The sequence below is a fragment of the Gymnoscopelus microlampas genome (assembly GCF_963454915.1).
Source record: "Gymnoscopelus microlampas genome assembly, chromosome: 13".
Classification (NCBI taxonomy): Eukaryota; Metazoa; Chordata; class Actinopteri; order Myctophiformes; family Myctophidae; genus Gymnoscopelus; species Gymnoscopelus microlampas.
Genome location: NC_139950.1, coordinates 4,047,639 through 4,072,638, shown reverse-complemented (window position 1 = coordinate 4,072,638; position 25,000 = coordinate 4,047,639). Strand labels below are relative to the sequence as shown.

Genomic DNA, 25,000 nt, shown 5'->3' with positions numbered 1-25,000 from the left:
ATGTTGAAGGTGTATAAGACTCAGCACCACGCCTATGTCCTGCTACTGTTCTGCAGCGCCTACCTGTACAAGCAGAGCTTTGCTATACCTGGATCCTCCTTCCTGGTACACGCACGCACACACACACACACACACACGCGCGCACACACACGCACACACGCACGCACGCACGCACAGTGGTGGAAAAAGTACTCCGAAATTTTACTTAAGTAAAAGCAGCAATACCACAATATAAAAATACTTACTCTGTTACAAGTAAAATGCCTGTGTTCAAAATGTTACTTGAGTAAAAGTACAAAAGTATTGGCATCAAAATATACTTTAAGTACCAAAAGTAAAAGTACTAAAATGTTTGAAAATACAAGCTCACAACGCGTTGCGATGTGACACGTTGTGAGCTTGTAGATCTGCTATTTTGAAATATATATGTATATGATATATGCATGTATAAAATAGCTCTGAAGTGGTTAATGTATGTTTTAAAAGTCTACTCTACAGTAAGTAAGTGAGTATCTCTTACTGTACAGAACATGTTAGCTGGTGCTATCTTCGGCCCGTGGGAAGGCTTGGTGTTGGCCTGTCTCCTAGCAACCATAGGCTCCACCCTCTGCTACCTGCTGTCTGCCACGTTTGGAAAGAAGTACGTCGTTCAGCTGTTCCCTAACAAGGTGGACATGCTGCAGAGAAAGGTAGTGTGTGAGTGTGTGTGTGTGTCTGTGTGTCTGTGTGTGTGTATGTGCGTGCGTGCGTGCGTGCGTGCGTGCGTGCGTGCGTGCGTGCGTGCGTGCGTGCGTGCGTGCGTGCGTGCGTGCGTGCGTGCGTGCGTGCGTGCGTGCGTACGTGATAATGTCAGTATCATGTTAGTATCATGTCAACACTACTCATTATGCAGAATGTCTATTTCAAAATCCATAACAACACTTAAAGCGCTAGGAAAACTGCGGTGAAACGGCGAGCACTGTGGCTCATGCTATAGACCATATTCACACGGCGGCCATGTTGCTATTAAGTCAATGAACGGCAACGGGGTGGCACTTTCAATGTTAAATTCCAAAATGGCCGCCGTGTGAATATGGTCTATTGAACTATACGGGAACCTACGGCCGGGGCTTCCCATAGCCACTGGGCGGGGCTTTCACCCTACAGGACTTGGGAAGCCCCGCCCTTCGGTGGGGGTGTTGTCACATTCTAATACAGCCTGAATACCGCATTCCACTACCAGCTCCAGTGGCTTGCCTCGCTAATCATTAGACTGTCAACCCGTACCTCTGAATACCGCAGAATAGTTTTTTAGCCGATAAATACTGACATGTTATTGATTTCAGCTGTTCCAATTCCAAACATGCAAACATGACCCGCTTTAATTACTTTATATTACTCTATATTAGTAGCTTAAAGGTATTGTAGGGAACATTAAGCCTAAATTTAAAATATATACATATATATATATTTTGCATTTTTTCCCCTCTATCAGCCACTATATAATGATGCTGGGGTGTTTTCCTTTATTGAAACACAGTCCTCCTTCTGAAATCCGTATTTTCCCTAATGTTTATGTGTTCTATGTTTATGTCCGGTACGTAAATTAACGCACGCATGTGCGCGTCCGTGCGCGTCCGTGTCCGTATGAACGTTTACTTTCGGTTTTAAAACGCTCTCAAACTTCGTTTTTGAGGCACAGAATTTACTTTTAAGATAGCGTGTGGATAGAATTTAGTTGTTTAACTTCATATATGTGGTCAATTTATCATGAAAGAGCCTATTTAAAAATAAAAATTCAGAGAACCGTAGGGGTGGGCATTTCCGCGAATTGTATCCGCATAAGGCACCCTATTTTGGGCACGCTCCATTCAAAAGTACCTCTACTCTATGGAACTTCCTCCTGCGTCACCCCCTGGTGGTCGGGGAAAAGTACTGCTGGAGTGGCGTGTTTATTTAGCTCTGAACTCGTCCAGTATGCCTTTAACTCTCTCATTGCCACACAACGAGATTTCCCGAGTTTTTTCTGAATGCCGTCAGTGCCAGAACGAAAAATCTTGTGTTTTTTTTACATTTTTCAGAACCCAAGATATCATTATCTGAAGATTTTCAGCTCCATCCACTCCTTGTTTAACTTATAACAGAAAAAGGCTGTATCTCGCTTCCTAAGCACTTTTTTTTTACTTAAAAAAAAAAAAAAGAATTGCTGGCACAGTATGAACATATTTTTTTATTTCATTGGCACTGAGAGAGTTAATGACTAGTATTAAAATTCTATTGTCTTTTTATGTCCAATGTATTTGTATTTAAGTCATAAAGTTAACATAAGTATAACTAAATGCATTTGAAATTAAATTAAAAAAATACTTATTTCGGGATTCCAATTAAAAAATTGCAAAAATAGCAAATCTAAAAGCTCAAATGCGACACGTTTTGAGCTTACAGATCAGCTACTTTTGCTACTTTTGTGTGACATAGAATGGCGAGTGAGTGTGGAAATGTAGTGGCCCATTCCATCCTCAAAGTTGCCCACCCCTGCGAAAAAGTATAGTTTTTGACCACGACGGAGGCGAACTTGAGCCACGAGAAGCACTGCCGAGCAAGCTAAGGCGAGCGAGTCGCCGTCCCGAACGTTGCCAAGTTCGCTTGAGCCGACTCAGCGCCGTCTTGAACATTAATTTTGTGCAAATCTTTGAATACATACGTTTTTTTTCCCCTGAAATTATCCCTCCCTCTCACTCCTACCCCCCCCCCCCCCCCCCTCCTCCTCTCTGTACATCTCTCCATCAGGTGGAGGAGAATCGCAGCAGTCTGTTCTTCTTCCTGCTCTTCCTTCGCTTCTTCCCCATGACTCCAAACTGGTTCCTGAACATCACCTGCCCCATCCTGAACATCCCCCTGCCCATGTTCTTCTTCTCTGTGCTCATAGGTACACGCACGGTCACACGCATGCACGCACGCACGCACGCTCGCAATGCCTAATATGTATATAATGCCTAATATGTATATAATATATGCATCAAATGCACAGAGATAGTAATCTAGGATCATAGGTAAACCAACCTACCAAGGGGCGTTCTATCGTGCACGTGCATGCACACACACGCGTGCTCTGTACCTTGCCGTACCTCCTACTCCGTGCAGCCTCCATGACACCACTGTATAACTTCATCTGTGTTTTCCCTTACAGGCCTGACTCCGTACAACTTCATCTGCGTCCGTACGGGCTCCATCCTGTCGGAGATCTCCTCCCTGGACGACATCTTCTCGTGGGGGACGCTGGCCCAGCTGCTGGCCATCGCCTGCATGGCGCTGCTCCCCGGAGCGCTGATCCGACGCTACAGCCAGGGCCACCTCAAGCTGGACGGCCTGGACGCCGGCGGAAACGCCGGAAGCAACGGACCCGAGAACCGCAAGACGAGATGATTCAAGGGGAGCGAGAAAGCGCTGAGGTCCTACACTGGGTTCTCACGACCATCTCAGTGGGCCACGACCCAATAGGCTCTATGCACAGCAGCCATATTATCACTTCCTTCACAGGTGTTACCAATGATACTAATGAAGGCTCTGTTCCATTTAGTGTAGCACAGTGGTTTCCACGACCCCCATAACTCTGAGAGTGTACAAATGGAACCAAATGGACCCTTACACACCTGTAAGGGGGCATTTGGAAGCCCATGAGGGTCCCTGGACCCCAACTGTAGACCCACTGGTGTAACAGAGTGTTTCCAGTGAGCCAACATGAACAATATCAGCACCCTGACTCTGTTTGACCAGAATGGAACAGAGCCTTCATTAGTATCATTGGTAACACCTGTGAATGTCTTCATAATATGGCTGCTGTGAATAGAGCCTATACTCAAAACGTCCCGTCCTCGTCTCCTCCGAGCGAGGAAGCGAGGAGGAGAGGCGAGGACCCGAGGAATCGATGGCATTCACTTTTACACCCATTAAATCCGGGAACACATCTGTGTAACCACTTTAACCATTTTTTTTTTCTTTGGCTATGAGCTTGTTGATCAGCTATTTTTTCTTAAATCGTGAAAAGTTTTGCAAATCTTTGAATATATATATTTTTTAAGCTAACATTTGTAACTCAAATATTTTCTTTCTAAAATAGCAGATCTACAAGATTTTTTCCAAAAATAGCAGATCTACAAGCTCATAGTGCAGCACTTGGTGCTGCGCTATGTACTTGTATATCTGCTATTTTTGAATAGCCAAAGAAATCTTAAAATTACACAAATGCGTTCCCGGTCTTAATGGGTTAAAGGCGTAGAATGTAACTTTGCACTGTTTAAAGGGAGGATAAGTGATATTTCTTGGTGAAAACAGAGATTTTTTGGTTAAAAGGTTAAAGCACTATATTCTGTTTGTTCAGTAACAGGGGTCTCCCCGTCTCTCCAGCTCTTTAATAAACAGAAAATACATTTTCAGGTGGGTTGCAAATTTTCAGCCAATCAGGAGAGGGTACCCATTTATCAGCTTGAATTTTAAAGTGTTACAGTTCCAATGTCATTTAATCATTTCTTTGTTTCATCACTTCCAATTTCACTTGTTTATCCTGTATCCTGTATGAGAGCTCTTTCCTGATTGGATAAAACTGGTATCCCGACCTGTTTTCTGTTTACCAAAGAGCTGGAGAGACAAGGAGACTACCTGTTATCGAACGAACAATCTATGATAATGAGTACTATCACAATATAGAGCTATTTAACTCTTATTTTAACAAGAAAAGATCATTTACCCTACCTTTAACTCTTTGGCTGCCAATGAGGAGCCCGGAGGGTTGTCACGCGGAGGAGAATTTACGCATCACTGAGGTGAAAAAAGGAGTCAAACACGAACGTACCAGTGTTGGAAAGTAACTGAAGTAATATGTAACTTAAAGTAATATATTACTATTTCCCAGTAACTAGTAAAGTAACTAATTACTTTTGGCAGGGAGTAATAAGTAAAGTAATTATATTACTTTTTAAACAAGTAATATGTAATAAGTAATATATTACTATGTTTTAGTAACTTTTCCAACAGTGTTGGAAAGTAATGTTTTAGTAACTTTTCCAACACAGTGTTGGAAAGTAACTATAAAGTAATATGTAACTTAAAGTAATATATTACTTTTTTCCAGTAACTAGTAAAGTAACTAATTACTTTTGGCAGGGAGTAATAAGTAAAGTAACTATATTACTTTTTAAACAAGTAATATGTATTAAGTAATATATTACTATGTTTTAGTAACTTTTCCAGCACTGTTATGTCACACATTCTGATAACCTCCGCAAAGGAGACATGAAGGACGCACTTGATGTGTCCTACAGAGGACATAGGAGGCAGGAATTTGAGTATTGGGGGGCCGTGGCTCACGTCGGTTGGAATGGAGCCGGTTGAAGAACTCCTACGATGCAATATCTATACATGGGGTCTTCAATAGGGGGTCCGGGACCCTTAGGGGGCCCTCAGAGTTACTACAGGGGGTCCGACAAATCTTTGCGTGGTATGATCTTTTCTTTTACCTTAACCACTGGAACCCTAGCATCCCTTTTCTGAGGAGAACTTGAGCCAAAAATAGCCGATCTACAAGCTCACAACGCCTCGCGCTGCGAGGCGTTGTGAGCTTGTAGATCGGCTATTTTTTGGCAAAGAGGTATAGGTGTAGAGGGGAAAAGAGCAAACCAAGTAAACAAAAAAAGTTGAATCTAAAACACAATTTTATACGCTATAGAGGGGGGTCCCTGCTTAATCTCTCTCTCAGCTAGGGGGTCCTTGGCCTGAAAACGTTGAAGACCCCTGATCCATACAACAATCACTTATTTACACATTGTCTTTGAAGAGCTTCAGTGTCTTAAATGTAACCTTGTCGTGCGATCGATCCTACGACGACGACTTTAAGTTATTTTATTTATTCATTTAGTCATGTATTTATTTATTTATTTATGTAGCAGGGACAGTGCACAGCTCTCAGCATTGCCCTTTCCCTCGTCGGTGTGCTAATGCGACAGAGTTGATTAGCTATAGGGCATCGCAGTGGCGGCCATTTTCTGGTTCCACTTCAAAATAGTCAATGCATTTTTCCCATTGACATTTCCAAAAATATTTACATCAATTAATTTAAGCCTAGAATCAAGCTATCCAGGGTCCCGGTGAATCATGACCATAAAACGTTTGATTCTGTGAACAAAACTTTTTTGAAAACGGCAAAACAAAGGCTATTTATTAAATATAGTATATCATATAATTAAATATAAAATAAAATAAAATCACAGAAAAAAAATGTTTTATGGTCATGATTCACCAGGACCCTGGATGGCTTGATTCTAGGCGTATATGAATTGATATAAAGATTTTTGGAAATGTCAATGGGAAAAATGCATGACTATTTTGAAGTGGAACCAGAAAATGGCCGCCACTGCTATGCCCTATTGGAGTGATCATGGATGGAATAGACCAGGCCAATGGGGCCAGTGCCCATGGGGGCACTGTTTGTTAAAGCTAGGGTATGGGGTTCAGTCACAGGGGTCTCACCGTCAGAACAGAACAGAACAGACATTTTCAAGTGGGTGACAAAATTTCAGCCAATCACGAGAGAGCACCCATTTATCAGCTTCATTTTTTATAGCATTACAATTCCTATTTTGTCTGCCCATTTGTGTCATCACTTCCAATCCCCTTGTTTAATCTGGATCATGACTGAGGATCTCTATCCTGATTTGGAAAAAAAATTAATGGGGAGGGGGGCTCAAAGATAATTGGCCCTGCCTTTGAGTCTAAATCCGTCCCTGATGGCGATATGAACACAGCACTGTTTTCAGAAAGAAAGAAAAACTGCACTCTGCAACAAGTTCTTCGAGCAAGACGACTGCAACGATTATTTATTTATTTATTATTTATCATTTGGACTTTGATGTCAGTCGACAACACCCGCGTTGTCGACGCCTATTGCTCCTTCTGTTAATGTCCGTGTTCATGGTCTTAATAATATGCTGCCTGAGTATCGTGGCCTTAATGTAACTGTTGACCCACTGACTCTCAAAGGAACTCAGATGGTCTTAAGTGTAAAGAAGTTTGAAATGAACCACCGCGTCGCCTTGGGTCCATCCTTGGAAGAGATGTGGGATGATGGCATCATGGCAAGAAGGTTAATGCTTTAAAGGGTAAGACCACTTTGGTAGAGGTTTGGGTTGTGTAGTTACCTTGCCATGATGTAACTCCAAAGGTGGACAAGAAATAAAAAATAATTGCTCCATTGCTTAGAAATTGATAATTCAAAATATGCTCCTCATTGACTTACATTGTACGGTAAAACTGCTCTCAAAGTCACTCTTTTAGCACAAAAACAAACGCAAACAAAGTTGATTCAGACAATATAGAACATCACCAAACCCAGTACTGTTTTTTTTTTAAATAAAAATGTCAACTTCCTGTTGATTTTGCCATTTTTAATAAGTAGAAAACCCGGACTGGATCGGCGGATACGGATCCAGATCTTCAAATAGTAAAATCAACAGGAAGTTGACATTTTTATTAAAAAAAACAAACAGTACTGGGTTTGGTGATGCTCAATATTGTCTGAATCAGCTATGTTTGGGTTCATTTATGTGCTAAAAGAGTGACTTTGAGAGCTGTTTTACCGTACAATGTAAGTCAATGAGGAGCATATTTTGAATTATCAATTTCTAATCAATGGAGCAATTATTTTTGATTTCTTGCCCACCTTTGGAGTTACAACATGGCAAGGTAAATACACAACCCAAACCTCTACCAAAGTGGTCTTACCCTTTAAGACCGGGAACGCATCTGTGTGTCCCTGGAACAAAACGTTTTCATGTACCCCAAAATTATATGTATTTGGCCGCGGACCCCCCCATCTCAAAATATGCTGATCCAGGGAACCTGCTGCTGCATTCAAAAAATAGCAGATCTACAAGCTCGTAGATCTTGTAGATCTGTTATTTTTTGGGGGTCCCTGGAAAAAGAATATTTTGAGATGGGGGTCCACGGCCAAATACATTTCATTTTGGGTGGTCCTTGACATGAAAAAGTTTGAGAACCACTGATTATAACAACATACGTTTTTTTTTTTCTGTTTCTGGATTTAGAAGACATTTGTAGAATCTCCAGAAGCAAAGATTTGAGTTACAAATGTTCGCTTTAAAAACATATATACATTCAAAGATTTGCACACATTTTCACTTTTTTTCAAAAATAGCAGATCTACAAGCTTGTACATCTGCTATTTTTGAATGACATATACGTTCCCGGTCTTAATGGGTTAAATAAGTCAGGTTGAAAGCGTCACAGGATTGAAAAAAACAAAAAAAAACAACTATCAACAACATAAAGTAACATGTATTGAGGCGGAGACGAAGGTGTTTACAAACCCTCATGGGACAAGTGCCAAGCATAGAAATATTTAGTTTTGTAACCTCAGTCATTTGTATTTTGATAGGAGGGATTTTTCGGGTTTTAAAAAAAGGCACAATCTGTACACTTGTCTTTTTATGTTGGTATCTTACAGAACGTCCATGTCTAGTAGTATAGTGTCTGGTCAGTCCTGGTCATTTGGATGAAACATATGTAATCTCTGAGTTGTTTACAAGCATTTTGATCTGTCTGTGGCTGCGTTTTCCATGAGCACTAAACATCTGTTTTGCAGTGGTGGGAGAAGTACTTGCATTTTGTACTTTAGTAAAAGTACCAATACCATAATATAGAAATACGCTGTTAAAAGTGAAAGTTCAGTAGTAAGAGTAAAAGTACAAAAGTATTGGCATCAATTTGTACTTAAAGTACCAAAAGCAAAAGTAGTCATTATGCAGAATGTCCCATTTCAGGTTTCAAAATGTATAAAATTCTTTTGAAAATAGCAGATCTACAAGCTCACAAAGCGTCGCAGAGCGACACGTTGTGAGCTTGTAGGTTTCAGCTTAAGTACAAAATAGGGCTTAGTTGGTTAATGTATATTTTGCCTTGATAATCCAAATCTGCAAAGTAACTAGTAACTTAAAGCTGTCAAATAATTGTGGTGGAGTAAAAAGTACAATATTTGCCTCTGAGATGTAGTGGAGTATGAAGTATCGAACAATGGAAATACTCCAGTGAAGTAAAAAAAAAATACCTCAAAATTGTACTTGAGTAAATGCACTTAGTTACTTTCCACCACTGCATGAACTGTATGAACATGTCAAAGACACAATATGATTAAGTTAGCATTCAATTGCATACATATATGCTAGACGGATCAACAATATGGAAATCGGATCTTTTGTGCATGTGAAACGCAGCCTTTTACCACTTAAAAAAAAAACACACACACACACACACAGTTTGTTGGAATGATTTTGCACTTTACTGTATATCCATGCGTGTCAGTATGACGAAATAAAACTCTGTCTGATAATGTATTATTTTAATAAATTGCACTATTTATTCAGCTTATTTTGCATTGGTTTTGCAGTCTTTATGAATATTATAAAAAATATATAATGCTCCTTCCAACGACTTGATCCAAATAGTTTTCCCAACTGGACAGCTGTGGGTTTCAACCTTTTCGTGATCAGGGCCCGCTTGAAAATCATGAAAGCGTTCGTGGCCTACCCATCTGATGGCTTAACATTAAGTTGTCAAAATTAACTCTGCTGTGAGCTTTAGTTTTACTTGAGTAAATATACTTTCCCACCACTGATAATCATGCAACTTTAGCTTAACGGTACCAAACAAAGAAATCTTCCATGATCATCTCTATGATCCTGTACTCAACCATCACAAAATGAATACAAATACTTTCACACTAGCCGTCTTGCTTTTTATTTTATTTTTTACAAACAACAAGTAGAAATAAGTCACATACTGTAGGAGCGTCATTCCATTGTGGGACTTTATATTTGTATTCGTATTTCCTCGAATTATGGCAACTGCAATTAAAAGTGTGTTTGTATATCTTTGATTAACACAGATTGACATGTACGCACGCACACGCGCTCACACACACACACACACACACACACACACACACACACACACACACACACACACACACACACAGTAAACTTAACACACACACACACATTAGTGGTGGAGGGAATCTAAATTCACAGCATTGAGGAACATGTCTGAATCCAACCACATTGAGTTACGTAACATAGCATCACATTATAAAATAGTGGGCATACAGTAATAGGTGTCAGTTGTTGTCAGGCAGAAATATTGTATTTCCATATCTCAACATTTAATATTTTTTCAGTTTTTTTGGTAAATTAATGCCCTTAGCTCGTCATACGTGAGTGTCACACAAAACCAGTGTCACACAAACGTAGCAGATGCACAAGCTCACAACGTCACTTGAATGCTTGTAGATCGGCTATTTTTTTAAACATTTTGAAAGTGGTTTAGTGTGTCTGTGTGAGTTTTACAAATATTGAACCAAAAACAGCCGATCTACAAGCTCACAGCAAGTCAGCACTACATTGGAACACAGGTTTTTTTTTGTTTTTTCATTTCCTGAAAAGTAACAGTGTTGGACATAATAATGAGGTTTCCACCCAAACAGTGACATCAACACAAAGTTTAAAACATTGATTCAGTGCAAATAGTTCAGTAAAGAAGCGTATACTTCTGATCATGCAAGTAGTCTGTGAACAGCTGTGATTCTCAAACAAAAAATGGGTCAGTGATATTTTGTTGTTAACATAAATAGCTCTATATTGTGATAGTAATCATTGCTATCAGTAACAGTGTTAAAGGCGGAGTTCACCCAAAAAAATACATATTTTCTATCAATTGCACTCCCCATGAAGCCTTGAATTCATGGATTTATTTTTGTTTTTGTGGCATTCCTAAAACAATAATTTGATGACCGGGTGTGTATCCGGTAGGAGACACAAATAATCTACTTTGTGTCTCCTACCGGATACATTAGCCGGTAGGAGACGGGAATCAAATTATTGGCTTGACTTGATTGGAATGACACAAAAACAAAAAATAAATCCATGGATTCAAGGCTTCATGGGGAGTGCAATTGATAGAAAATAAGTCATGTTTTGGGTGAACTACTCCTTTTAAATAGCTCTATATTGTGATGGTAATCATTGCTATAGAGCAGTGGTTTTCAACCTTTTTTTGCGTCAAGGACCCCCAAATTGACACATATTAGCCCAGGGACCCCCATTTGAAAAGATATGCCAGGGACTCAACCATTTTGATTACTTGGGGGTCCCAATCTACACAGTAGTATCATTATCAGTGTTCATTTAACTCTGAGAGTGTACAAATGGAACCAAATGGACCCGAGGTCTCAGAGTTACAGACATATAAGGGTCAATTTGGTTCCTAATTATTAATTTGGCTGGGGACCCCCTGGAACCCCCTCAAGGACCACTGGTGGTCCCCGGACCACTGGTTGAAAACCACTGCTATAGAGTGTTTGTTCAGTAACAGTGTTAAATAGCTCTATATTGTGATAGTAATCATTGCTATAGAGTGATTTGTAAACCCAACGGCAACTTCACGTGACCCCACTTTGGGTCGCGACCCATAGTTTGAGAACCACTGGTCTATAGTAATGATTACTATCACAATATAGAGCTACAGTGCGTGCCAACGTGTCGTCACCACGGGGGGGCGTGGCATAGTAGCTGCAGACATACTGGTGGGGGTCAATGTTAAGTCAACCTGTTTATACCCCACAAAGATGTCCGAAGTTGACACTTGTTGACGCCCCCTTCAGGATTTTTTGGTACACACTATTTAACTAATAGCAATGATTACTATCACAATATAGAGCTTTAACCTTTTACAAAAAAATATCACTTTACCCTTCCTTTAAAAAGGTCATTACACACCAGGAGTGACGCGAATAAGCGACGCGAAAAAGCGACACGATTCATTTCACGTCAAACTTTTACATTGGCAACGCCCTCCAGTCATACAGGCGGATGATTTCATTTGCGCCGAAAAATGGACCTAGTTTCGAAAACAAATAACTATGTGGCGTTATCGGCTCGTTATAAATCGCGCTCGACGCACTCATGACACAAACAGCAGTTTAAATGAATGCTCGTTAATCTCACAAAATAACGGCTCCCGGTGTACGGACCATAAACAAAACGTCTACTCAAGGACCCCCCCCAGCCCTCCCCCCTGTTTGATATGCATTAGGACCACCCCCATTTGATACCTTTCTTTTCATCTCTGGGACCCCTAATCTAGACCGCCAAACCCTGTGTTCATTTAACTCTTGAGAGTTAAATATCTTTTCTTCGCTCCACTTTCTCTTCTCACTTCCTCGCTGGTTTTCTTCTTTTTCTTTCTTTCTCTCTATTATTTTTCTTGTCTTTTCTTCTATCCTCTTTTTTTCTGCTTCCTTTCTCTCCCTCTTTAATGTCTGTCTTTCTTTCTTTCTTTCTTTCTCTTTGTTTTCTCTCTCCATCTTTGCTCCTCATCATTTTTGCCTCTGTACTGCAGTGGTTCTCAACGAGGGTGTTCCAAAGGGTGTTGGTCAGGAACCAACTTGGTTCCACTGGTCTAAACACTCTCAGAGTTGAATCAACACTGAGGATTTTACAGCGGGGTCCCAGAGATAATACCATTGAAATAGGGAAAATGGTTTATAAATATGATATTTATATAATAAAAGGTCAACGTCTCCTCACATGCAGCGCTAGTTCAACCACAACGTCCTCGATCCCCCTCCTCTCCTCCTCCTCCTCCTCCTCTGTCCTCTAGCGCCCTCTTGTGGTGGGTGAAGCGGTACAGCAGCGCGGGCTCGTCCTCGAAACAACCGCCGCTCTTCCGGTCGTGCGTCAGGGGAAGCACCACCCCTCCCTGCTGGAGCCGCGTGGCGTAGCGCCTCGCCTCGCCGCGGTCGGCGCACAGGCCCCGCCTCGAAAGCCAGCCCACCAAATCGCTGGCCCGGAACGCGCCGCCGTCGTCCGGGTCGGACCGCGGGTGGTGGGGGCGCGGGTGGTGGGTTTGGTCTCCGGGAAGTCTCGGTTCCGGGGGTTTCCGAGCTGGGTTTTTCTGTATGTCGGGGGGTGGGGGTGGGTGTGGGTGTAGGTGTGGGTGTGGGTGGGGTCGGGGACAGCATTTATTTTTTAGGCCCGGTCTCCGTCCGCCGGCGTCCTCCTCCTCCTTTTCCTTGGCTCCGCCCCCTCCCGCTGCTCCGAGACACCTGTCGTTTGATTGGTCAGAGGAGCGATTCACCGGGCGGAGCACTGACACTCTCCCCTGAACCACTAGAGAGAGGCGGTAGAGAGAGAAAGAGAGCGAGAGACGGAAGTAGAGAGGAAAGGGTAGGAAGGATAGCGAGGATGCGAGGATTTACCCAAGACAAGGAAAGAAGGAAGATAGGGAGGAAAAGGAGGAAAGGAGGAAGGTGAAAAAGTGTTAAAAGTGAGGAGAAAACTTAAAAATGCACCCAGAAAATGTAAAAAAAAAAAAAAAAAATCCACAAAACAAGGCAGATTTTTCCTCTTCCAGTAAAGACTTGAGGTTTTAGTGTGTGTGAAACAGTTCTTAGTGGTACCCAGTGGTGTTAGAAGTACACAAGATGCACAAACAACTAAACGTTCTGCAACATGTGTTTCGTACATTATTTCTCTGTTTGTATCAATGCTTCTTGGCAATAACTTTTATACCGTTGGAAAAGCCCGTTTATTTCACTTTTTTTAAACAGAGCCTCATTTGGAACATGCATTTGTGGGCCTGTCACAATTATTACGTAATCACCTACTCGGAATTATTTGAGATCGTCGCAATTATGCTTTGCATAATTGTCATAATCAGTTCCATGTTGAAAAACGTTCATATATTTTCAAAAATTGTGTTCGCGATTTTTCAAAAATAGCAGATCTACAAGCTCATAGCGCGGCACTCGGTGCCGCGCTATGAGCTTGTAGATCTGCTATTTTTGAATAGCCAAAGTATAAAAATAATGGTTAACAGCTGTATTCTCCGTCTTAATGGGTTAAGTTCCACTAATCTTATCCGAGGGACATGCCTTCATTTTCATTCTCCTATACAGTTGCATTGTTACAACAGAGACATCATCTGCCAAACACACACTTCAGAACTTGTTGTTGTATGTTTATTTTACAAAAAGATGTAAAACCATCCATTTGTCAAAAAAAGAAAGAAAATAAAAGTAAAAAAGTTTGTAAAATCCACCTTAGAGATATGCAGATTTGCAGCGTGCAAGAAACCAGCAAGGGTTTCAGGGGTCAGCTTTAAAAAACACATTAAAACCACACAAAAAACACTTTCTTTTCTTATATAAAAATGTCAACTTCCTGTTGATTTTACTATTTGAAGATCCACGGATCCAGTCTGGATTTTCTTCTTAATATAAATAGCACAATCAACAAGAAGTTGACATTTGTGTATATATATAAATAAATAAATAAAAATTACTGGCTTTGGTGATGTTCTTTATATTGTTCTATATTGTCAGAACCTGAGCCTCTTCACCGGACAATGGATGTCATATTTTGAATGATCAATTTCTAGTCAATGGAGCAATTACTTTTGATTTATTGCCCGCCTTTGGAGTTACACCATGGCAAGGTAAGTACACAACCTCTACCAGAGTGGTCTAGCCCATTTAAGTATGTAGCTTAAATATTGATATGGAATATAACCCCCCCCCCCCCCCCACACACACACACACACACATATACCTGCGTGTGTGTACTATATCTTGTACACACTGGTCCTTGTGGTAGCGCACAAACTGCGTGCACGTGAGTCTGACTTCCTCTGGAACCACTGTAGGACTCCGCCCATCCTCACTGTCCTTGCGCCCCCACAAACCCTGCAACCTGATTGGACAAGGACAGGAAGAGAGAGACAGACAACCAGACAGACAGACAGACAGACAGACAGACAGGGCAGGAGAGACACATTTGATTATAGTTTGTACTTCTGAGAATCATTTGGCATACAATGTAATAGAATAGAATAGAATTCCAAACTGACCTCTTTTTGAAGGGCAGGATGATGAGGTGTCTGTCCAACCCGAAGATCCCAAACGAGATGAACCCCTGGACCACACACATGAAGACCACACTAATTAACTCGTTTATTATCTCATTAACACACTATAACACATGTCTATAGACATGTAGGTCACACTTTACTAGACATTTAAAATGCAAATTCACACACGTAATCAACGCTTAATGAATGCATGGATGAACTCATACATTCATTCATCATTCATGAATTAATTCATGATGAACTCATCATTAATTCCTGGTCCTCACCATTAAAGGTAGGGTAAGTGATATATATATTTTTTTTTTGTTAAAAAGGTTAAAGTACTATATTCTGATAGTAATCATTGCTACAGAGCGTTTGTTCGGTCACAGGTGTCTCTCCAGCTCTTTACTAAACAGAATATAGTACATTTTCAGGTAGGTGACAACATTAAAGCCAATCAGGAGAGAGCACTGAAAATGCATTTTCTGTTTAATAAAGAGCAGGAGAGACTCCTTTTACTGAACAAACACTCTATAGCAATGAGTGCTATCAGAATATAGAGCAATTTAACACTGTTACTGAACAAACACTATAGCAATGAGTGCTATCAGAATATAGAGCTATTTAACACTGTTACTGAACAAACACTATAGCAATGAGTGCTATCAGAATATAGAGTTATTTTACAGTTAAGTTAACCAAAGTAAATCACTTACCCTACCTTTAAGTAATGATGAAGCCACTACGACTTAGACTGTAACCAAGTCTAATGTATCATTAGTGAAGGACTAGTTCCACTTCTATGTCCAGGATCATTCTAATAGGGTTAGGACAGGACTAGTCTCGCGTGGCCAGACTGTTGCCTCCCACAATTTTCAAATGTTTCCGGTCATACAGTCTGGGACTTGGAAGCTCTGATCATGATTAGATTATAAACCGGATGTGAAGCTTCCTCCCCACTTCCGTTTCGTCTTTACAGTCGCGCAAATTTATCCGACTATAAATAAAAATCCTTTAAGTATATTTAGCTTGCTGCTTAGCAGAAATGGAAATTAAAAAAGAATATGTAAAGATATTTTAAAATAGATTTTCGTGAACGGAAGTGCCGGTTTCCTCAATCGGATTTCGGGAGTTGTAGTTCCAGACTCTATATAGCATTCGGAGATTGTGGAATAGTTGTCAGGCTACGCGAGACTAGGACAGGACTATCTACTGTATGTCCAGGATGAGTGCTCATAGGATTTAGTTAGGACAGGAGTATCTATGTCCAGGATGAATGCTCATAGGTGCTCATGTACACACACACACACACACACACACACACACACACACACACACACACACACACACACACACACACACACACACACACACACACACACACACACACACACACACACACACACACACACACACACACACACACACACACACACACACACACACACACACACACCTGTCCATAGTTGGCCACAGCGCAGAAGAACTGCAGTTCTAGATACAGTCTGCCTGGATCTCTGTTGAACAACCACCAACAACAGCTGGACAGATTCTATAGACACAGAGAGAGAGAGACGGATGGTGTTACCAATGATACTAACGAAGGCTCTGCTCCATTTAGTGTAGCACGGTGGTCCTCACGATAACCTCAGCCTACAGTGGAGGAGATCGCCCACTGGGTCCACATTTCTTGCATGCGTTTGCATCACTTTTTGATTTGAGCTAAAAAGCATTATTTTACACTTTGGCTATTCAAAAATAGCAGATATACAAGCTCGTAGCGCGGCACCGAGTGCCGCGCTACGAGCTTGTATATCTGCTATTTTTGAAAAATCTTGAAAATGTGTGCAAATCTTGGAATATATATTGTTTTAAAGCGAACATTTTTAACTCAAATATTTGCTTCTGGGGGTCCCTGGAACAACATATTTTGAGATGGGGGTCCGCGGCCAAATACACAATACATTTTGGGGTCCTTGACTTGAAAAAGTTTGAGAACCACTGACTTAGCAACATTTAAAAAAAAAAATGTTTAAAAAAAAAAAAAGTTATTTAAAAGACATTTTGTAGAATCGGAACCTCAGGTCTTAATGGGTTAAATAGCAGAGCTCACAAGCTCACAATGCGTCGCGCTTGTGAGCTTGTAGCAGTGGCGTACCCACCATAGAGGCAAGGCATGCGGCCGCCTGCCCAACTAAAATCTCGCCTCCCCTAGAAAATAAAGTAAAAGACTGACTGGCAGTGACAGGCAACAGGCAGTGAATAAAATCAGTGAATAAAATCCAAACAGAAAACTGTCCGTCGGGCCGTTAGCCCGCCAGACAGCCAATACACTATCCATTCAGCAAAGCGACCCTCGCCAATAGTGATGCAAATGTCCTCATGGGGTGCCAGGGGTGGGGGTCTGGGCCATCACCTGTACTCACCTGGCATAAAAGGGGCTCTGAGAGCAGCTTGAGCCATTCATTACTAAACTACAACATGAAGAGACCACCGCTGAAGAAGAGATTCATCTAGAGGACACTACCTTTCACCACCGCTGCCAAGACCAGGACCGGGTCCAGGCGGCGCCAGGACCAGCGTAATACATACATTGATTATATACTTGCATATTGTTTTTATTAGCGTTTTTCAGTTTTGTAGTCAGTGTAGTTGTTAACTTGTTTTGGTTCCCCCGCGATTTTTCCCCGAGTCCCCCCCCCTTCGGAGGAGGGGGGGGGAAATCTCGCCTGCCCTAAACGTAATTCCTGGGAACGCCACTGGCTTGTAGATCTGCTATTTCTCGGCATGCAACTACGTGTAAATCATGTGTAACTCTTATTTCCAACCCCCTAAACCCTCTGAATGTTTCATCCTGAACCTAACCCCAACCTGAATGTTTCCCGAATAGGCTCTATGCACAGCAGCCATATTATCACTTCCATCACAGGTGTTACCAATGACCAGTGGTTTCCACGACCCCCATAACTCTGAGAGTACAAATGGAACCACATGGACCCGTAAGGGTCCATTTGGTTCCATTTGTACACTCTCAGAGTTACACACCCATAAGGGGCCATTTGGAAGCCCATGAGGGTCCCTGGACCCCAACTGTAGACCCACTGGTGTAACAGAGTGTTTCCAGTGAGCCAACATGCACAATATTAGCACCTTGACTCCGTCTGACCAGAATGGAACAGAGCCTTCATTAGTATCATTGGTAACACCTGTGTATGTCTTACAATATGGCTACTGTGCATAGAGCCTATTCTAAACACACACACACACACACACACACACACACCACTGACCGCCAGGAGGCTGATTATGAGCAGCAGACAGAGCAGGACGTGTCGGACCGTCTGTCTGTCGTCTGTCTGCGTGTCGTCGGCGGGGTGCGGCCCCCCGGGCGGGGGCAGGTTCAGAGGCTCCTCTGGGGAGGTGGAGCTCTGCGGCTGGCCGTCACACGACGCCCCGCTGTGGCCTGGAGGAGAAAGAGAGATTTATTTTATCTATGAAATACTTTTGAAATGATGTTGGAATTCATTTAATAGGCTCTATTCACAGCAGCCATATTATGAAGACATTCACAGGTGTTACCAATGATACTAATGAAGGCTCTGTTCCATTCTGATCAAACAGAGTCAGGGTGCTGATATTGTGTAGCCTGGCGTTGCTAGACTATATCACTGCGTGGATATGAGTCTGGTGCTTCCATGAGGACGTTTTTCTTCCCAAGGGGCGGGATCAAAACAATAGCCCTCGACGCAATTGGTTAGACCTACAACCAACTACCAATTACAGTCTCCCATATTCGAATACTGAGCCCTGATTGGTTCCCCACGTCTCCTGGAACAGGAAATGGATTCTCTATGGAGCGGTGCCAGACCCAAATCGCAGAGTGCAATTTTTTTTTGCACTCGCAGATTCGTCTGGTCCCAGGCTAGATATTGTGCATGTTGGCCCACTGGAAACACTCTGCTGCACCAGTGGGTCTAAAGTTGGGGTCCAGGGACCCTCATGGACTTCCAAATGGCCCCTTACGGGTGTGTAACTCTGAGAGTGTTGTACACTCTCAGAGTTATGGGGGTCGTGGAAACCACTGTGCTAGAATAAATGGAACAGAGCCTTCATTAGTATCATTGGTAACACCTGTGAAGGAAGTGATAATATGGCTGCTGTGCATAGAGCCTCTTGATGAAAAGTTGTGATTATTATTTGTTTTACTTTTTAAAATGTTTTGAAATCATTTTTAGTTTTTATGGAAGACACCAAAAAGGGGGATGAACAGATGGTTCCATTTGTGACGGAGATAATGGAGGTTTTGCCCCGTCTAGGTTGCGTTTGTGAATGGTCACTAGAGAGTTTTCAGAGGTGTTTGTACCTCCTGGAAGTTGGCTCGAGTCTCTTTCAAACTGCCACTGCTTTTCACTGGCTTCACTGCTGACAATAGGCTCTATGCACAGCAGCCATATTGGAAAGAAATTGGGCCTCTTCTTACTTCCTTCACAGGTGTTACCAATGATACTAATGAAGGCTCTGTTCCATTCTGGTCAGGGTGCTGATATTGTGCATGTTGGCTCACTAGAAACACTCCATTTTGGTTCCCAAATGGCCCCTTTGGTTCCCAAATGACTCTCAGAGTTATGGGGGTCCTTGAAAATAAGACAACCACTGTGCCACACTAAATGGAACAGAGCCTTAATTAGTATCATTGGTAACACCTTTGAAGGAAGTAAGGAAGGGGCCCAATTTATTCCCAATATGGCTGCTGTGCATAGAGCCTATTAACTATGAAGCTGGGCTTACTGAATGGATGAGGAAACACTGTGGAACATCTCACCGACGTCTGACCAATCACAGTAACCGAACTAGGTTGGGTGACAGTCACAACATCTCGGAGGAACACCGAACACCCAAAATCAGTTCTGGTCCCGCCGACCCAAACCTCTGAGTGACGTCATATTGTAGTTTTGAACCAGCCCAACCGAACAGCCGTCGGCATTTCTGATTGATTGATTGATTGATTGAATACTCAGGGGTGAAAGTGGGCCAGAACGGGCCGATACGGCGTTCCGTTAAAATATTCAACGCTGGTATGCCGTACTGGTAAAAAGAGGGGGAAATCAATGCTGTCAAAAGCCCATATTATAACCTGCCACAAAAGGCATATGTCCAACAAACCAACATAAGTGTTAGTTTTCTTACCAAGTGCTTCTCAATCGTTCCAGTGTGTTTGTGTCAACGTATTCCGTGCTGTTTGTGGTGTTTATTTACTCCGCGGAGAGGTTTCGTTCACTCGTAAGCCACAAGGTCAATGTTGTCTGTGGTGCGCAACTCTATCAGGATCAGTACACTTTACAGGTTGCAAATCCGGTTTAGACCGGATATGGAAACGGCCTTTGAGCGTGCCTATCTTCTGTGTGTGTGTGCAAATTACCGGATACAGTAGGCGGGCTCTACACAGGATTGGATCACTGAGCAATAGACCCCCCCCCCACACACACACACACACACACACAACCAACCAAACCACACACTCTTGACATGAGGAGCACTGGCAGAGATAAATTCAATTCCACCAACATTCTAAACATGTTTGTGGTTGGCCCAGGCTGACACATTATTAACATAGTTAGTTTAGTTATGAGTTATAGTTATGTTTAATTACATTTCAAACAAAAGCAATTTGTTGAATTTGATATTGATATTGAAATTGAAGTTAAGATTTCTTTCCCCTATATTAGCCTATATCAAGGGCTTTATGTGCTTGTAATTTCAAAACAGTTTAATTTGTAATTTCAAAGAAAAGTAGCTGTTGAGGTGGATGTTGATATTCATATTGAAGCTTTTTTTTATTTGTAATTTCAAAGAAAGGTTGCCTAATTGTGCACGTAATTTCTATACCATACTGTACATGCATAAATACATTGAATGCATGTGTTCAGGCATGTGTAACGCCAGGGATTCGAACACGGGTCAAAGCCAACATCTTAACCACTAAGCCAAAGGGAATTCCCCATCGCTCGGGGCCCTCGCAGGTTGAGGCTGTGAGCCACTCTGTTACTAGCCTTGATCTCCAGGCTTTTATTGTTTAGTTTTGCTAAAAAATAAAAGCCTGGAGGAACGCGTCGGTGTACCCGGTATGGGAAGTGTTTCATTTCCCCAACCAACCAGAGTGAAGTGGGCGTCGCTCGTAATGTTGTGTTAACGGGGCGGGGGTTGACGGACAGATCGGTGAACCAATGGGATCCGCGCCTCAGATACACCCGCCCCTCTATACCCCAAAACAGGAGCGCTGGTGCAGCCTACTCTGCTACAGATGCATGAATGAAGAAAACAATATGAGGAAGTGAAGGTTGGGGCATAGTTCCGGCAAGGAGTACAGGTAAAGCTATGCTAAAAGGTGCATCTGAGCTGTATTGTGCGTGTGCGTGACCTGTATTGTGCGCGTGGTTCCGTTGCGTGCTGGCGATCATGTCGGGTAAGGCCTGGAGCGGAGAGCAGCCAAGGGGGTCTGCAAATAACACACACACACACACACACACACACACACACACACACACACACACACACACACACACACACACACACACACACACACACACACACACACACACACACACACACACACACACACACCTTATAATTCCCAGTTTTAAAGGAGACCCATTTTCAACCTTATTTTTATATAAACGGTCCTCACTAATGCTCATTATAAGACGGCAGCATTTCTGTCTACCTCCTTGTGCAGCTGCAGACAGTTCAGAAAAACCTGCCTACCAGTGACATCATCGAGGGGGGATTCCAAGCTAATGGAAACTGCAGCCTTTCTCTTCCTGGAAAGCTAGCAATGCTGAACTGGAAACCATTGCAAAAATGAAGTTTGAAATGACAAAACCTGCCTACCAACGATGTCACTGGTAGGCAAGTTTCTGAACTGTCCACAGCCCTCCAATGAGACACAGAGAGTAGACGGTGCCGTCTTATAATGAGCAATTATATGAAAGTAAGTAATAGGCTCTATGCACAGCAGCCATTTTGGAGAAAAAATCACCTTCACAGGTGTTACCAATGATACTAATGAAGGCTCTGTTCCATTCTGGTCAAACAGAGGCAGGGTGCTGATATTGTGCATGTTGGCCCACTAGAAATACTAGTGGGTCTCAAAGTGTGGTCCAGGGACCCTCATGGTTCCTTGAGAGGGTGTAACTCTGAGAGTTTACAAATGGAACCAAATGGACCCTCCCGGGTCCATTTGTACACTCTCAGAGTTATGGGGGTCCTTGAAATTAAAAAGTTTGAGAACCAGCTACACTAAATGGAACAGAGCCGTCATTAGTATCATTGGTAACACCTGTGAAGGAAGCAAGGAAGGGGCCCAATTTCTGTCCAATATGGCTGCTGTGCATAGAGCCTATTCCTCATTGTAGCAGACAGTTACCAGTTTACCTGCGTTGTAGCTCCCGTCTACCGACGGGCTGACCAGGTATTGCTGCTGCTGGTAGTCCTCCAGGCCAGCAGGGGTCCTCGGCTCGTCTGCGGTGCCCGTAACAGAGGCTCTGTCCAGGGCCTCGTAGTCCCTCTGCTCCCTGCTTCCCTGGCTCAGACCCATCAGAGACACGGCGCCTAGCATCAGGCTAAATGCTAGCACCACCGCCGTGGTTATGATCTGCAATGGAAACACAGCACGGTGTTAGCGTCAGGCTAAATGCTAGCACCACCGCCGTGGTTATGATCTGCAATAGAAACACAGCACAGTGTTAGCGTCAGGCTCGAGAAAAAAAAGGACGCTTCACCGGTGCGTTTCAATGTTGTAGCGCCTAAATTCCGCCGCTTTTCGCCGTTTTTTTTTCTTCTCGCCGTTTGGTGCCCTCCCCAAGGTTGGTGCCCTGTGCTGCTTTTATCCGCCAGATTTGGACGTTCACGGCATATTTTGCACCATCACGGTGCGTTCATCATCGGTAACAAGTGCCTGGAGAGTTTCAGGATTCGAGGCAACAATCACGTGCACTGCAGCATGTGTCCCCTCCACCTCCGCCCCATGGGTGTGTATTGTGTATGGGCGTGCATCACCGTGCATGTGTGAGTGTGGCTTCAGGAAGTAAATTCCTAGCCTGGATCTCCAGGCTTTTATTTTTTTAGTTTTGCTAAAAAATAAAAGCTTGGAAATTCCTGTCCCAGCTGTTGGTACGCAAAAGCGCCTCGCGTCGTCTGATGTGCCGCGCATTATTTATTTTGGGTGCGCATGCGCACCAGTTATGTGCACCCCTGATTATATCATGTAAATGTTGAAGTTGTGAAAGACAGGGGGCACCGTTTCTAACCTGAGCTCTGCCATAGAAGAAGGCGGAGTCAATGGTGTCAGTTCTGACTCCTGTGATCATCAGACCGCCCACCATCAGGAACGGAACTCTACGCGCACGCGCACACACACACACACACACACACACACACACACACACACACACACACACACACACACACACACACACACACACACACACACACACACACACACACACACACACACACACACACACACACACACACACACACACACACACACACACACACACACACAAAAATGAAAGTATACAAATGAATACAGCTGAAGTAAAGGGCTAACAAAATGAACACCGCTAAATGCAAGTGCAAACCTCATCCTGCTTTTGCAAAGGATGTTTAAAATGTTCAATGTTTAGATATCTTTATTCGTTCAATTTTGTTTTATTTAATTGCATATTTGTGCAATCATTTCTCTTTCTTTTATATACAGAGATAACGGGGAGAAATGGTTGAGATTGTAGAGTTATGCCTCTGAACCCTAAAGAATATCAATTTAAAAAATATTCAGGGGAATCGAACTGGACAGTGTTCCATTGTGAAACTAACTGAACATGTTAAATGTGTTAAATGAGCATTTGCACAGTATGTGGACACGTACTACGTATCCAGTGTATATGGACACCTAGAGTGGAACCATTCATGTATCTTTCAAGTGTCCACCTCTGTTAGATCCTTTCAAATCTTTTCAAACATAGCCGAAAATAGGCGATCTACAAGTACAGTAGATCGGCATTTTTTTGCATTTTTTGCTTGATACTCTTGTACGACTAAGAAGGTTTTTTTTCCCCCCCGGCAGTAAAATGATGTCATTTTGTTAGGTTTACGTACCCCCAGCCCAGCACCATGAAGACGCCAGGTCTGAGCCTCAGCAGGTCATCTCTGTTGGTCAGGGCCAGACACAGAGGAATCAAACCTGTGGACAGAGAGACATTTTACAGTCATCGATAGGACCACAATGGATAGAAGCTCTAGGGATGTTCGTGTTATCCTTTCGACTACAATGTGCAATCTAATGTTTTTTTGTATGTTTTCTGGTCACAAAAAAAATCAGTTAACCCATTAACACATTGACTGCCAATCGCGTAGATCTACGCGAACCTATTTAAAGCCGCAGCGTGCCAATCGCGTAGATCTACGCGAAATGGTCTTTTTTGTATTTTACATCAGATTAAGTCATTACCTACATTGTCAAGAAAATTCATCCATCTAGACCACAGAAAAGTTGTAAAATCTCATTATCTGGTCAAGTGATAACATAAAAACATGTTTTTACAAAACACTAAAGTCAAATAAAGTCAGGAGGTCCCCCAAATCCACTAATTTCAACTCAAATGTTTTATCCGAGCAACGAGCGGCTGCCTGTGAGGGGGAAACATGCAGCACCAGTGGAAAACATGAAAGAAAGTGCACGCCACATGTGCACGTGCACGTGCACCTCACATGCTTGTAATGTGCACGCGCAGCTGCCTGTTATCACTGGTCAGTGGGAGGGGGAGCATGCATGCAGCAACGGGAGGACGCATCCGCGTGCACGTCACAGGCTTGCTCTCCTAATGTGCACGGGCGGCGGCGATATACTTTCTCTGAACCCAAACACATCAGCCAAGCCAAGTGATGTGATCGCCTCACTGTTTACAAACACATAAAGCCGACATAGCCGAGCCGACCGAGTGATGTGATCCCTCACTATCATTGTTTACAAATAAATAAAGCCGACATC

General features: G+C 42.7%; 2 protein-coding genes across 5 annotated transcripts in view; one reads left to right on the top strand and one right to left on the bottom strand.

Moving 5' to 3' along the window:
* LOC311058836 (transmembrane protein 41A-B-like) overlaps positions 1–5,535 on the top strand; it is a 13,169-nt gene extending 7,634 nt beyond the window's left edge. Inside the window, exons 2-6 of one of the 2 annotated variants that reach the window (XR_014602083.1) lie at positions 1–105; positions 528–689; positions 2,770–2,908; positions 3,170–4,827; positions 4,964–5,535. The exon at positions 1–105 is cut by the window's left edge and continues 46 nt beyond it. Coding sequence is in view for 1 of the 2 variants with exons in the window: in XM_084076351.1 (XP_083932477.1) it covers positions 1–105; positions 528–689; positions 2,770–2,908; positions 3,170–3,405 (642 nt within the window). In the remaining variant the exon portion in view is untranslated. Of the gene's footprint in view, positions 106–527; positions 690–2,769; positions 2,909–3,169 lie in introns of both variants that reach the window. The other variant, XM_084076351.1, reaches the window with a different exon arrangement.
* Positions 5,536–12,160: 6,625 nt separating this feature from the next.
* Positions 12,161–25,000, bottom strand: part of LOC311058734 (lysosomal cholesterol signaling protein-like) — a 35,085-nt gene continuing 22,245 nt past the window's right edge. For 2 of the 3 annotated variants that reach the window (XM_084076197.1, XM_084076198.1), the window contains 9 exons: positions 24,109–24,193; positions 23,259–23,346; positions 22,384–22,603; positions 21,371–21,448; positions 18,243–18,415; positions 16,409–16,504; positions 14,950–15,014; positions 14,652–14,792; positions 12,161–13,147 (listed from right to left, as the gene is read on the bottom strand). In XM_084076197.1, coding sequence (XP_083932323.1) covers positions 12,643–13,147; positions 14,652–14,792; positions 14,950–15,014; positions 16,409–16,504; positions 18,243–18,415; positions 21,371–21,448; positions 22,384–22,603; positions 23,259–23,346; positions 24,109–24,193 — 1,451 coding nt within the window. In that variant the 3' untranslated portion in view covers positions 12,161–12,642. Of the gene's footprint in view, positions 13,212–14,651; positions 14,793–14,949; positions 15,015–16,408; positions 16,505–18,242; positions 18,416–21,370; positions 21,449–22,383; positions 22,604–23,258; positions 23,347–24,108; positions 24,194–25,000 lie in introns of all 3 variants that reach the window. The other variant, XM_084076199.1, reaches the window with a different exon arrangement.